This window comes from Erythrolamprus reginae, chromosome 3 (assembly GCF_031021105.1).
Source record: "Erythrolamprus reginae isolate rEryReg1 chromosome 3, rEryReg1.hap1, whole genome shotgun sequence".
NCBI classification, from domain to species: domain Eukaryota; kingdom Metazoa; phylum Chordata; class Lepidosauria; order Squamata; family Dipsadidae; genus Erythrolamprus; species Erythrolamprus reginae.
Genome location: NC_091952.1, coordinates 216815836 through 216829766, shown reverse-complemented (window position 1 = coordinate 216829766; position 13931 = coordinate 216815836). Strand labels below are relative to the sequence as shown.

Genomic DNA, 13931 nt, shown 5'->3' with positions numbered 1-13931 from the left:
TTAGACATTAATGTATTGTGTAGGGAAAGGTGCATAATTCCTGACCTGAGAATAAGATCCATTGGATTTTATTTCTTACAGACTTTCCAAAGCTATAAATATATGTAGATTGGCACTTACAGAAATGATTATTTATTTGAGTAGAAAAAAATCATTGTAGACATATCATTCTGAAAAGTCTTGCATTGTTTTTCTAGTTAAATTTCTTTCTTTCTTTAGGTCTATGGAAATGCAGGATTTAGCCAGCCCACATAGCCGTCTGAGTGCTGGCAGTGAATCTCCTAATGGTCCAAAACTTGATAATTCTCACCTGAATAATAATTCCATGACACCAAATGGCACAGAAGGTTAGTTTCTGCTTGTGTATGTTGTGTATATATATATACACACACACATATATATAATTATGTAATTTACAAAAAATGTTAACTTTTGTATTAGGCCTTACCCATTACATTTGGGCTTTACTATTTGAATGAAAATGGAGAACATATGCTGGAATGTTTCTCCAGTTCTCTGCGTAAAGGCTAGGGATAACTAACCTAGCTGTTTGTTTGCTGGTTTTAAGCAGCAGCTTTGTTTCGGCATCTGAAAGTTACTATCATGACTTTCAGGTTTAGCATCTTGGAAACTAAACTTCTCTAGTAGATATGCAAGAATGTTTAACTAAATAAATTCTGCTACTGCACTTATATTTTGATGAATATAAGATGGTGCTAGAGACCAATTATAATTAGTAGTTTATTTATAGATGTTTTGAAACTAGCTGTCAGTAATGTTTCAGGATTTTTTTTAATCTTGCATGTTTATTTACATGGTTAATTTGCCACTAAATTAAATATTGTGATATATTAAAAAAGTAATACAGACTACTCTGTTGCTATCTCCAGTTTAGGTATGATTATTTAGTATGAAAATGTGCAAAATTGCAATTTAATATGTTAAAACTCATAAGCACATGGTGCTATAGGAGATACAAATGTAAGGGACTTGTGAGTGTTCCAATATGCTATTGCTCTTGTGAGTGCTCCAATAAGGCTATTAGCACAGCAATATTTTATGGAAACTACATATACAATATGTAATTTCCTTTGAAATATTTTTTAAAGGTAGTAGGAAAATAAGAAAGTTTAATATGTTAATAGAAAAAAGATTTTGTTTCACTTGTACATATATTGCATTCCTTTAATATATAGATACCCATCCACTGACCATTGTCATCCTCCTTCTCCCAACCCTTTTTACTTTTAATTAAGTTTTAATTAAAAAATTACTTGTTGATATATAGAATGACAGTTGGGCGCTACTGTAAATCTTTCAGTTTGGTATATACTGTATAAGTATATGCATGATGAATATAAGTATGATGGTAACTATTATATTATGGAGTTAACAACTTTAACAAATGAAACCCACAAGGGTTACTCTTTTTTCTAAACAAACCTATCAGGATATTAAGTTAAAATTATTTTAATGCAAAAATTCTAAGTAATTGAGAGAAGGAACAGAACTTAAAATGCTTTACCAATTTGAAAGAAATAAAACTTTTCTGATGGATATTATATAGATGTTATTCTGTGACATATATGAAAAAACTACTAGCATTTTATTTTCTTTGCAATTTTCCTTTAGGTGACATGACTCTGCTCAGCACTGCAGACTGGTTGTTAAATGTTAATACACAGACCACTGCAGGTTTGTGTAGCCAAGATGAATGCAAAATTGCTAGCATGCATTTTAAGATTTGCAAAGTTGTAAGATTCTGACTATTGTTTGTTAGTGGTGCTTACTGGTTAATTTTATCGAAAGGTAATTAATTCACAGTACTATGTACACATACTTGAAGTAAGCTCCATTGATTGATACAGGATTTTCATGTGTGCCTATATAGAAAAACATACAGTAGGATACAGTGAGAGTTGCTTTTCCTCCTTAAAATGAATTTGGTATTTGTTAAGAGGCCTTTCCTTTCCTTTTCCCTCTTTACTTTGATTATTTTGACAAGAATACTTAGCTTTTTAAGACAGACAGTTAATATTCATTTTAAAATAATGATGTTGGATTTGAACAAAGCATTTGTGGAAATGCAGCCCTTATTTTGTTCTTACATACTTCATGTGAATTTACAGTGTAAGGGGTTGGGGTTAAGTAAACAGGGTTGAAACAATTTAGTTTACATGAACAATAATAAAGGTAAAGTCTTTCTTGACACAAACTCAGCTCTTGATGACTATATCTCTCTAATTTTTATTATCCACACAATATTCAAATGGTTTTCCATTCTTTTCTTCCACGATATTTCTTCAAATTCTCTGCCTATAGCCTTTTGCATTCTTGGTGGTCTCCCATCCAAGTATTAGCTTAGTCCAATCATACTTAGCTCTCAGGAGTTAGCTAAATTGTTTGCGTTTTGCTATAGGTAAAATCAGAAGAGTGATTGAATAATCTAGTCATTGCTGGTTAATAATAAGTAAATAATGTGTGTAGTGTCTTAATAGAAATGCAATAATGTCTATAGTACATGGAAATGAGAAATCTGAGTTTCTATAGCGACTTTTTTCATATTATAAAACCAATCTCAAAGCAAAGTTATATTGTTATTGAATATATTTGAATTTTGTACAGTGATTTAAATAATTTAACAGAAATATAAAACTGCTCTGTTTCAACCCTATATTCTTTCATTTCTTTCAAATGTACTGCAAGATATTATTTCCTGTTATCCGTTTTATACTAAGGTATTGCGAGTTAGGTGGAAGAAAAAAAATACTTTGTTATGGTCCAATTTCTTCCTGTAACATTCTTAGGAAACCGATGTTACAATATATAGTATGTACTGCCTTGGGAATAAACTCACAGGACTCAATCAAATTCACTTGTGCATAGGACTTTAGAGTAAATCATAGCATCTGAATATCATATGGCAACATGCAGAGAACATTTTCTTAACCTGTGCATAAATATGTTTATTCAGAAGGAAGACAAGATCACATCAATAGGACTTGACATAAATTGCTTCAGTATTACTTATGTTTGAGACAGCATTTTATGTATGCATTTATATATTTGTAAGTTTTAATTTGAAGTAATTGAAAGTCATTCTTACTTTAATCAATAAGAATTTATTGTACATCGGATCTATTGTACATCTTATAGCAAGAAAAGATTTATAACTTTGGTTTATTGCTTGTATATTTTTCCTTCTCAAATATTTTCTCAGATTAAAATGTACTATAGAAAACTAAATCTTAATTAAAAGTTGACAGAGATACTTAGATTCCTTACAAGAAATAAAATTATTCAAGTGCAATTTTCTATATACAATGTGACACTATGATTGGCATAGAAAATTTAACTATTTAAATAGTTAGAGTTTCAAAGTAGCAGTTGGTATGGGAGATATGACTGGCAGGTTATTCTAGGTACAGTGGGAATTAAGCATCCTGCATTTTCAGTCTGAATTTATAATGCAAAAGCATTTGAGGATCACAGCAGACTCCATTTCTACTGTTATGAAAGGAGAAGCACACTAAAGATTTATCTTACCCTCTCTAGAGTGTATCAATTTTCTTTAAAGGCAAACTTGTTCATAGTAAAGTTAAAAATAATTATAATATTGAAGTTAACTAGTTGACATGAGGCACTGATTTTGGATTACTGTAACAAAAATGATAGTTGCATATACTATTGTATCAGTTGTAATATATAGTGATTTAAATGTTGCAATTGCATTATAACATTGATATTATTGTTTTTATTTTGCACCTGCTTATGTAGCACCATTCTTAAAAATACCATACACCATCTGGTAGTAAATATATACTGCTCAAAAAAATTAAAGGGAACACTTAAACAACAGAATATAACTCCAAGTAAATCAAACTTCTGTGTAATCAAACTGTCCACTTAGAAAGAACTCTGATTGACAATAAATTTCATTTTGTTGTCAGCACATTCTACTTTGTACAGAACAAAGTATTCAATGAGAATATTTCATTCATTCAGATCTAGGATGTGTTATTTGAGTGTTCCCTTTATTTTTTTGAGCAGTGCATTTTACGGGGCAAGTACAGTACCCCAAAAGTCCAGCATTATAGATTCTTTTCAGCAAAAAGTGCTGTTTTCAAAGGAGACAATTTCAAAAAAGGGATTTTGCTTTAGGGCAAATTATCCTGAACAACTAGGAGATTTGGGACTTTAATCCAAAAAATATGTAATGTGCATACATAGGTAATTTTTATTGTGGAGGAAAGATGTAATGTAATGAATGGTTACACAAAAACAGCTTTTTGGTAAGAAATATGTTAGTGCAGAAAAGTAGCAGTTTTAGAACAATAACATTCTGGTTTAAGCTTATTATAAAGGCCATACGGGCCATTTTTGCAGATGAAACCCCAGTTCACTCTATTTTCCAAAACACTTGCAAAATGCGAATTGCCTAGAAGGCATATAGTGCAATTGGAAGTGGAGAAAATAATGTATAGCTGTTATTGTTGTTACTATTTTCATCTTTATTATATTCTGCTGTATTCTGCTATTAAGCATTAGCAATAATTATTTAAAATATATGTTAACTTTAAGCTATTGTGGTCCATTTTGAACCTGGATGAACAGTTTTATTATAAGCAAGAAATGCATCTTGAATTTTTCACTAAAGGTACCCAGACCTGTACTTTGTTGCATATTTTAGAAATTTGAATATTGATAAAAGTTGGCTTTTAAGTTAGTTTTTCTAAATATAGATATATTTATTATCTATTTTTGTTTGTAGTAGTGGGTTCCAAATCCTGTTGCTATCAATTCATGTGCTTGCACATGCAATGTGCAATGAGTGCAATGCATCCTAGGCAGGTGGGCGGAGCCTCCTCCACAACCGCTACTGGTTCACCAAATCGGGAGCAACCCACTGCTGCTTGTTTCCAATTGTCCAGTGCAGAATCATTTGCTGAAATTAAAATTACATATTTATATCAATAATTAAATCACCTTGATAATATAATAGATAAATAAAAGTCTACCTACTTTATTACATTTTTACTCTGCTATAATAGTTTTATAAAAGAATTTATTAAAAAAAGTTGCAGCTATGAATTATTTACAGATGAAGCACAGTACTAATGACATTGTGGCAATACAACTTTCAACAAAACTTTTCAAAATTATATCCTTAAATTCAAACAATACAGTGTATAATAAAGTATACATATTTCTAATAATAGACCAAACCAAAATTGCTTTTTTTGATAATTAGTTACCCATATATTTATTTATTAATATAGGAAATGAAAAATAATTTACAGAGTGTTAGATGTACAGTGATACCTAAGAACGCCTCTACTTAAGAACTTTTCTAGATAAGAACTGGGTGTTCAAGGGTTTTTTTGCCTCTTCTCAAGAACCATTTTCTACTTAAGAACCTGAGCCCAGAAAAATTTCCAAGGAAATTTGAGAGCGGCACGAAGGCCCAGTGGCACTTAAGGAGGCTTTGTAAGTCCAGAGGGAATAAACCTCTGCCAGCGGCCAGAGAAAAGAAACGCTCCCTTCACTCTGGGCAGCCCAGAGCAAATGGAGCATTTTTGTTTCTCTGGGCGCTTGTAGAGCACCCAGAGAAACCCCTTTGCTGTGGTGACTCCCTTGTGCTGCCTCCCGGAGCGAGGTTGCCTGCTGGAGTGTCTGGGCATGGAAAGACAAAAGGGGGTGCTTCGCCCTGGCCGGATCAACTCGGCTTCAGCCAAACCGAGAAGTCACCACAGCAAAGGAAAGGCATTCATTCCTATGGGAAAAATTGCTTCTACTTACAAACTTTTCTACTTAAGAACCTGGTCACGGAATGAATTAAGTTCTTAAGTAGAGGTACCACTGTACTAGCAAACTGTAACCAGTAACTTCATACCATTATAAAGAATAACAAGTTTATTATATCTGAAACTTTGGATGGATCATGTATGGAGGGTGTTGGGAGAAAGAGAGGCAAATGAAAAAATAAGAAATGAAAATAATTATTTATAGATGATGATTATAAGCAAAACTATATGTGTGAAACAGATATTACTGTCTTATATGAGTTTGAATATGCATTTTTAAAATAAACATTGTTGACAGATTAAACTAATATGCAGGTTTTATTGAATATTTTGAATTTGAGTCCAAATCGCAAGATTTAGTATCCATTTGGAGTCTTTCTAGTTTGCAACATATTAGACCATCTTCTGCCTTATGTATCCCAGTGACCAATTAGATCCCACAGAGTTGGCCTTCTCCAGGTCCCGTCAGCCAGGCAATGCCATCTGATGGGCTTTAGGGGAAGAGCCTTCTCTTTGGTGGCCCTGGCCCTCTGGAATCAACTCCTCCCAGAGATTTGTACCACCCATACCCTCCCAGTCTTTCGTAAAATTTTAACATCTACCCCAGTTTATGAGTGAAGAATGATAGGAGGAATGTATCCGCATTGTTTTTTTTAAATATATAGGGGTTTTAGAATATATAACCTAAGTTAGATTTCTATGTGTTTTTAGTATTGAGATTTTTAGAGTATTTTAATATTAGATTTCTTCATGTTTTGTAATTGTTTACTGTGAGCTGTCCTAAGTGCCAGGAGAAGGGCGTCATAGAAATCTGATTAAGAAACAAGCAAACAAATAAATATTGCTATTGCTTTCTGGTGGTACATTTTCTCTGGGAATTCAGAACTGTACATACTGTACATGGAAATAATCCTTTATTTTATCCTAATTATGATGATTCTGTAAAGAAGAATGGGTTGAAAGTGAGACTGAATGACCTCAAATGATCCAATAAATTTCAATGGCCAGAATGACCATTAGCCCTCCTAATCCAACACCTTAACTACCATATTACATTGCTTAATATATTTTATGTATTTTTACTGTCCTACCTAATTCCATTGCCCACATTTTTCCAACATTGTAATGTATCATTCATCATCTGTTTTAAAATACTAAACCGCCTTTGCCCTGTACAAATTAAGCAATGTTAAAATGAGGTGTCTCTGGTCCTCTTCAAGAACCTAACTGCAGAAATATAATAAAATACTATAGTTTAAGGCAATGTTTCCCAACCTTGGCAACTTGAAGATATCTGGACTTCAACTCCCAGAGGCTGGGAAATTCTGGGAGTTGAAGTCCAGATATCTTCAAGTTGCCAAGGTTGGGAAACACTGGTTTAAGGTATACTTAATACTCCAGAAGTAAACCAAAATAAAATTTTGAAATATTTCTTTAAAACTTTTTGATGGATGGATAGATGGATGGATGGATAGATGGAAGGAAAGAAGGAAGGAAGGAAGGAAGGAAGGGAAAGAAGGAAGGAAGGGAAGGAAGGAAGGAACGGAAGGAAGGAAGGAAAGAAAGAAGGAGGGAAGGAAGGAAAGAAGGAAGTTAGGGAAGGGAAGGAGGGAAAGAAGGAAGGGAAGGGAAGGAAGGAAGGAGCAGAGAAAGGGACGGAATATAAATAAATAGATTCACTTACATATCTAACATGATTCAAGTGACAGTCGTCTGCAAGGATTCATAGGTTTGGACAAGGAAAAATATTGCCTATTTACAATAGGTATTGCCTATTTACAGAGCCTTCTTCTTTAAATCTGCTCCCTAATGTAAAACTAGAAAAGAATGCTAAAGTACTGATACTAGAACATTGTTTTTATCCCTCTTCTGAAATTATTGAAATATTCTGCAGCATTTCAATGCATTAAATATATAGCAGATAAATAACTTGAGATGTTCCATGTCAGACATGTTACTTTTTAAAATTTATGAAAGACTCTTTGCCTTTCGTAAAAGTAATAAATGTCTATGATACCATATTCTTTTGCTTTTACCATCAATAAAAATGTTACTTAGGGAAGATTATGGTAGCATTGAAAAAATATGGTAGAGTTTTATACTTTGTGTAGCTGTCTAATGGCAAAAACAAGAACTGCAGTTCTCCATGGCTCTCTCATTTTAAAGCAGACTGAATTTTTCAGCTTCACTAAGCTTCAGCTAATTTCAACAAAAATCTTTATTTTTATGAATATTCACACGTTTTCTATATATTGAAATATAACAATATTCTAAATTTAACAAATTCAATGGATTAAATAAATATTTGCTTTTAGCTGTTATATTAAGTGATAATTAATTCATTGTGAAACAGGAAAAAAAATTACTAGTGTCACAAAAAAAATAAATGTGATATTCACATAGTGAAAAAGTCATCATAACAATCTACATATCTGGATACATTCAATACTTTATAAAGAGACATCTGGTGGAGTTACACATGGTGCTCCATAATATATTGTTTTGGATTGAATTTAAAATTAAAAATATAATTTACTTATTTTGATTACCTTCATATGTCATATTAATAGGCAAGGCATACAATCTGCTCATCAGATACCATGCCACCACAACCTATTTTAATTCTCTATTTTTGTGTGTACGTGTGTTCATACACTCATATAGTTATAGCATAATTAAAGGGTTAATTTCCTCTTCCTTCATATTGTAATCCAAATTTTGATTAAATTGTTTTGATTGCTGTGCCTGTGATTATAAAATCCTGTTTCTGTTCAAATATAGTTGATACTAACCCTTATGAATATCCAATACTGGCCATAGAAGCATCTATTCCAGGACTTTCAGTTAACTGTCCTGTGTCCCATCTGGCTAGCACTGCTATATTCGTAGAATTTTAGAGTTTATTTGTTTTAAATGTGCTTTGTAGTATTTTTAAAAATAATTAATTGGATGAAATATGTAAGGAATTTGCCCTTATATAGAATTTATATTCATTTTGGAGTTGTTCAAAAGATTAAAATATTGGATATACAGCTTTCTATCATTCAAGCAATACATTTAATGAATATGTATATTCTCAATCAAGAATTAATTCCCCCTCCCCCCCCCAAAAAAAAAAGAGAGAGAAAGAGATCTTATCCCCATGCCTTATAGTGGGAATTGTAATAGTACCTTGGAAGAATCACTTCACTGCTATTATTTTTAATATCTTCTTGTCTGTATGAAAAATAGTTGGTATTGGAAAGTTGTTTTTGTTCATTCTTCCCATTGAAATAGCCTAAAGCAAAAGTTTACCAAAACTGATCAAAATCCAAATTTATCCCTGAAATTAATATTTTTATGGCAGAAGTCTTAGATTATGGTCTGACTGTGTCAGAATATTTTAAATAAGAGCTCGTCAGTTTTGTATAGACTGGATTTAAAAATAAAAATCTATGTTGTTTATTTGACAGAATCATAAATATTGAATATTTTGATAAAATAAATAAAATTAATGGCAAATAATAAAGTTAAATATTTAGACTTAATCAACTTTCACCTGAATTAACTTTTTTCTCTATAAAACATTTTGTATATTATGTACAGAGAAGGATCGTGTATTTAAAAGAATTAAGGGTTTTAACTTTATATGGCAGTGATGATGAACCTTTTTTCCCTCGGATGCCAAAGAGCATGCGCGTACGCTATCACGAATGCTTGAGTGTCCTGCGGACAGCATAAAGAGCTTCCCCGCCACCCGGAGCTCCTTTGGAGGCCATAACCATCCTGTTCCCCAACTCCTGGTGGACCCAGTAGGCTCGGGCTTTGCCCCCCCCCCCGGCTCCAAAGTCTTCCCTGGAGCCAGGGTAGGGTAAAAACGCCCTCCCACATCCCTCTGTAGCCTCTCTGAAAGCCAAAAACACTCTCCCAGAGCCTCTGTGGAGGTCAACGGCTGGGGCAATGGCTTGGGTGCAGCAGATATGGCTCTGCTTGCCAACTGTGACACCCTTGCCATCCCTGATATATGGTGTTAAAATTCATAATCTGTATAAAGTAAAATCTGAAACGGGTGCAAATCAATTTTTAAATGTCCTTTTATTAATTGTATTTTTATTCTAGCCCTTTTTTATTAAATACTACCATTCTATTTATGGCTCAAAACTTCTGTTATTATTGTGCCATTTTTTTATAGAGATTACTTTGTAATCAGTAGACTTCAGAAGTGGGTTCTTGCCAGTTCGGATATCAGGATTTTCCCCCTTGCTTGTCGAACAAGCATCAATAGTGGCTGGACATGCCCCTGAACCGGCTCTCTTGGTGGCGGCATAGGTGACGCCATCTTGTGTTTCGCTTCTTTGCTTGCACAGAAGCTGTTTTTTGCTTCTGCACATGACCTAAGATACAACCCAATCCTGGCATTCTCATTTCAAAATGAATGTTCTGAAAAATTTACTAATCAAACGATTTTTAGGTATGAATTTAACAATTATATGTAAGAACTTCATTTCTTTTTAAGTTTATAAATTTATAAAAAAGGGAAGAAACAAATGTAGCATATACATCAGAAAACTGCTGTTGGCACTATATGTGCTATTTTGCAGTACTCATTTGTTAACTTCATAATACTGTAATTAACTGTAAAATAGCTAGTTTTGCTTGCCTGGTTCTTTATTATATGCTGTGCTTCTATAAGCAAATATGTTTAATATTGGAAGGAAAGAAGGAAAGAATTCAGGCATAGAGAGGGAGGAGAAACGGAAGGGAAGAAAGATCTCAATTTTGTCATTACATTACATTATATTACATAATGGCCTTCAAAAGAAGGTAGCTGTACATTTTATAAGTAGTATAATTCCAAAACAAATTATATCTTTTTACTACATTTACAGAATTCTGTATTATGAAACAAATGCAATAGATGTGCCTTGGGATACAGTTTTATTTTTTCATAAAATAACTTGCATAACTTTTTAGGTGGCTACATATAGAACTCAGCCACACATCTGCTTTAAAGACATCTGGTTGCTATCTTGGTGCTTAACTATGTGTTACATCATTGTGTAGCATGTTTCCAATCTTCATTTGACTTCCATTTTTATGCACCTCTTGTATATGATAGTCTAGATTTAGATTAGGCCCACACATGTATCTTAAAAACAAGCAGAAACTATGCATGTCAGTTTGTTCTGGGGAAGGCAGACGTATTATTTTGTATTAAAGTATCTTATGCTGGAGGAAATTATGTACACAGTGTATTTGCTCTGACCCTAGTTGATTTAGGTCCTGTTTGCTTAAGAACACATTGAATGTATAATTAGCATACAGCATAGTTAGATCTTTATCAAATGTTTGTTTGTTGTGTAATGTGTTTGTAAGTGTGCGATGTACACATTGTAACAAGATCAGGATAAAAGGGATAAAATTAAGATAAAGTGAATATAATATTGTAAGATCATGTTAGATTTGGAAAGGGGAATAATTGGCAATATAGGAAAATTATAGTCAAAGCTAGGCAAAATTCCTGCAGTGATTGAATAAGGTTTCCATTTGCTCAAATAGTGAAGTTTTTAAAATGTGGTACAAGTGGTTTTTGTACACATTTGCTACATTCCAAAGCATATTTTCCTTTAGAATAAAGAATGCATGTTGAAACGACTTACAATATCTTTCTGTTTTCACTCTTGAGACCTCTTTGAGAGTATGTCATTTTGCTGCCAAACTTTATAGAGAATTATTCCAAGCTCTTACTCCTGTATCATACAGTTTTAATTGCAGCAATTGTTATGCAAAACAAATTTTCTCTGTTTCATAATGCTGTGAATGCCAAATAATCTAAAAAAGCAATACAGTGATCCCTCGATTTTCGCGGGGGTTACGTTCCAAGACCTCCCGCGAAAATCGATTTTCCGCGATATAGTGGCGCGGAAGTAAAAACACCATTTTTGGCTATGGACAGCCAAAAACTACCCCCACGCACCTTTTTTCAAGGCAGCACAAGGAGCCGGGCTTGAAATTAGGGCAGGGAGCGACGAAAGTGCGGAAGCCGACAAAGATTGCTTTGAATGTCGGCTGCCCCCGCCCCCCAGCACCCGCCCGCCGGCCGTTTGCCGTTCGTCGCTCGCCCGGCCGCTCGCTTGCTCGCCGCTCGCCCACCCGCCTGGCCGCTCGCTCACCGCTCGCCCGCCTGCCATTTGCCTGCCGTTTGCCCGCCGTTCGCCTGGCCACCCGCCGTTCGCCCGGCCGCTCGCTCGCCGCTCGAGAGCAAGAGGGGGAGAGATAGAGAAAGAGAGAGAAGGAAAGAAAGAGATGAGAGAGGGAGGAAGAGAGTGTGAGAGAGGAAGAAGCAAGATAGAGAAAGAGAGAGAGAAAGAAAGATGAGAAAGGAAGGAAGAGAGTGAGAGAGAGGAAGAAAGGGAGAGAGAGAGAGAAGAGTGGAAGGAAGAGAGAGAAATGATAGAAAAAAGGGGAGAAAAAAAGAGAAATGAGAAAATGATTGAAGCAGAGAATGACAGGAAAGAAAGAGAAAGAGACAGAGAAGTGACTCTTGGTGATGACGCATGACGTCATCGGGTGGGAAAAACTGTGGTATAGCAAAAAAACCATGGAGTATTTTTTAATTAATATTTTTTGAAAAACCGTGGTATAGCGTTTCGCGAAAATCGAGACCGCGAAAATCGAGGGATCACTGTAATGTATACATATATATAGTATAGGTTTAACTGAATTTGATTCCCCCCCCCCCCCCCATTTGCCTTCATGATGTTTGGGGGAAAATAGTGGGAAAAGTTGAATATAGAAAAGTCCAGCTTCATATTTTACCAAGTAAAGTGTATTATTCTGTACTCTTTGCTTTCTTAGCTCAGTTTGGCATTTGTAGAAATGAAGTAACTACTGTTTCTTTTACATTATATACTATTAAAACTGCAAATTTTGTCATATCATGCAATGTATTATATGAAAACTCTGCTAAATAAATTAAATTATCATGGTGATTGGCTTTGTTTGTCAGTACCCATAAGCATCTGGGTCCTTGACAGTCAATAAAGCTATAAAAACAATTCCTCATTTTCTAACCAGTCAGTAGAAATAGGAGATTTTATTCTAAGAGAAAGTACAATATATACTTTAGTAACTGAAAAAGGAGAGAAATATAACTGTAGTTAACTGTACTTATGTACAGAGAAAGTAGCTACAGCTTTTCGCCTTTTATTTTAGTTTTAATAACTAAATAAATGAGCTTGTTTTGTCACAACAGAAACTGCACTACAGTTAGGAGAAGAACTTTAAAACAGGAATAAATAATATAATAGAATGGAAATATTTAGAAATACAGTATAACCTACTTTTGACATTGGGCCATAGAGAATTTCTAGACCACGTTTAATTGCCATTATTGCCTTCATCTTGATTTATCTAAACAAGGAATGTAGGGTGCTGGACCTACAATGAAGTGAGAACAAGGAACTGAGCCCAACAGACTGTATGCACTTCTACATACAGAATGCACATAGAAACCTAGAAGATTGACGGCAGAAAAAGACCTCATGGTCCATCCAGTCTGCCCTTATACTATTTCCTGTATTTTATCTTAGGATGGATATATGTTTATTCCAGGCATGTTTAAATTCAGTCATTATGGATTTACCAATCACGTCTGCTGGAAATTTGTTCCAAAATTTCCAAGCATCTACAAACTAACCTTAGATTGTGCCCCCTTGTTCTTGTGTTCACATATGTGTGCCACAGCAGTGGATTATTCCCGGGTTTGGCTCGGTTCTAAGAACCAGTAGCACTGGTAGTGGGAGGATCTGCACACCTGCCTGGGACCCTTATGTGAACCTGTGGTAAACGGTTTTAGAAGCCATTACTAGTGCGCCAGGTCCTCCCCATGTTTTTCCCATTTGGAGCACTTTATTGTCCCAGAAGATGGAAAGTGATGGGTACTGTCTATGATGCTGAGGGAAGCCCAGATGCCTGCCAGACTTCCTCACCCGTATACAGATGTTATTTAGTAAAATTACACCATATGAAAAATAATAATAATAGAGTAGAAATAGAAATTAGAATACAGTAGGACTAAGAACAGAATAGAATAGAATAACAGTTGGGAGGGACTTTGAAGATCTACTAATCCTTCGCGGTCCATTC

At 34.4% G+C, this 13931-nt stretch overlaps 1 protein-coding gene across 7 annotated transcripts in view; it reads left to right on the top strand.

Annotated features, from left to right (window-relative positions):
- EYA1 (EYA transcriptional coactivator and phosphatase 1) overlaps positions 1 to 13931 on the top strand; it is an 89890-nt gene that overhangs the window by 7923 nt on the left and 68036 nt on the right. For 4 of the 7 annotated variants that reach the window (XM_070747923.1, XM_070747924.1, XM_070747925.1 and 1 more), the window contains one exon: positions 220 to 347. In XM_070747923.1, the coding sequence (XP_070604024.1) occupies positions 224 to 347 (124 nt within the window). In that variant the 5' untranslated portion in view covers positions 220 to 223. Of the gene's footprint in view, positions 1 to 219; positions 348 to 1632; positions 1696 to 13931 lie in introns of all 7 variants that reach the window. The other 3 variants (XM_070747920.1, XM_070747921.1, XM_070747919.1) reach the window with 1 other exon arrangement.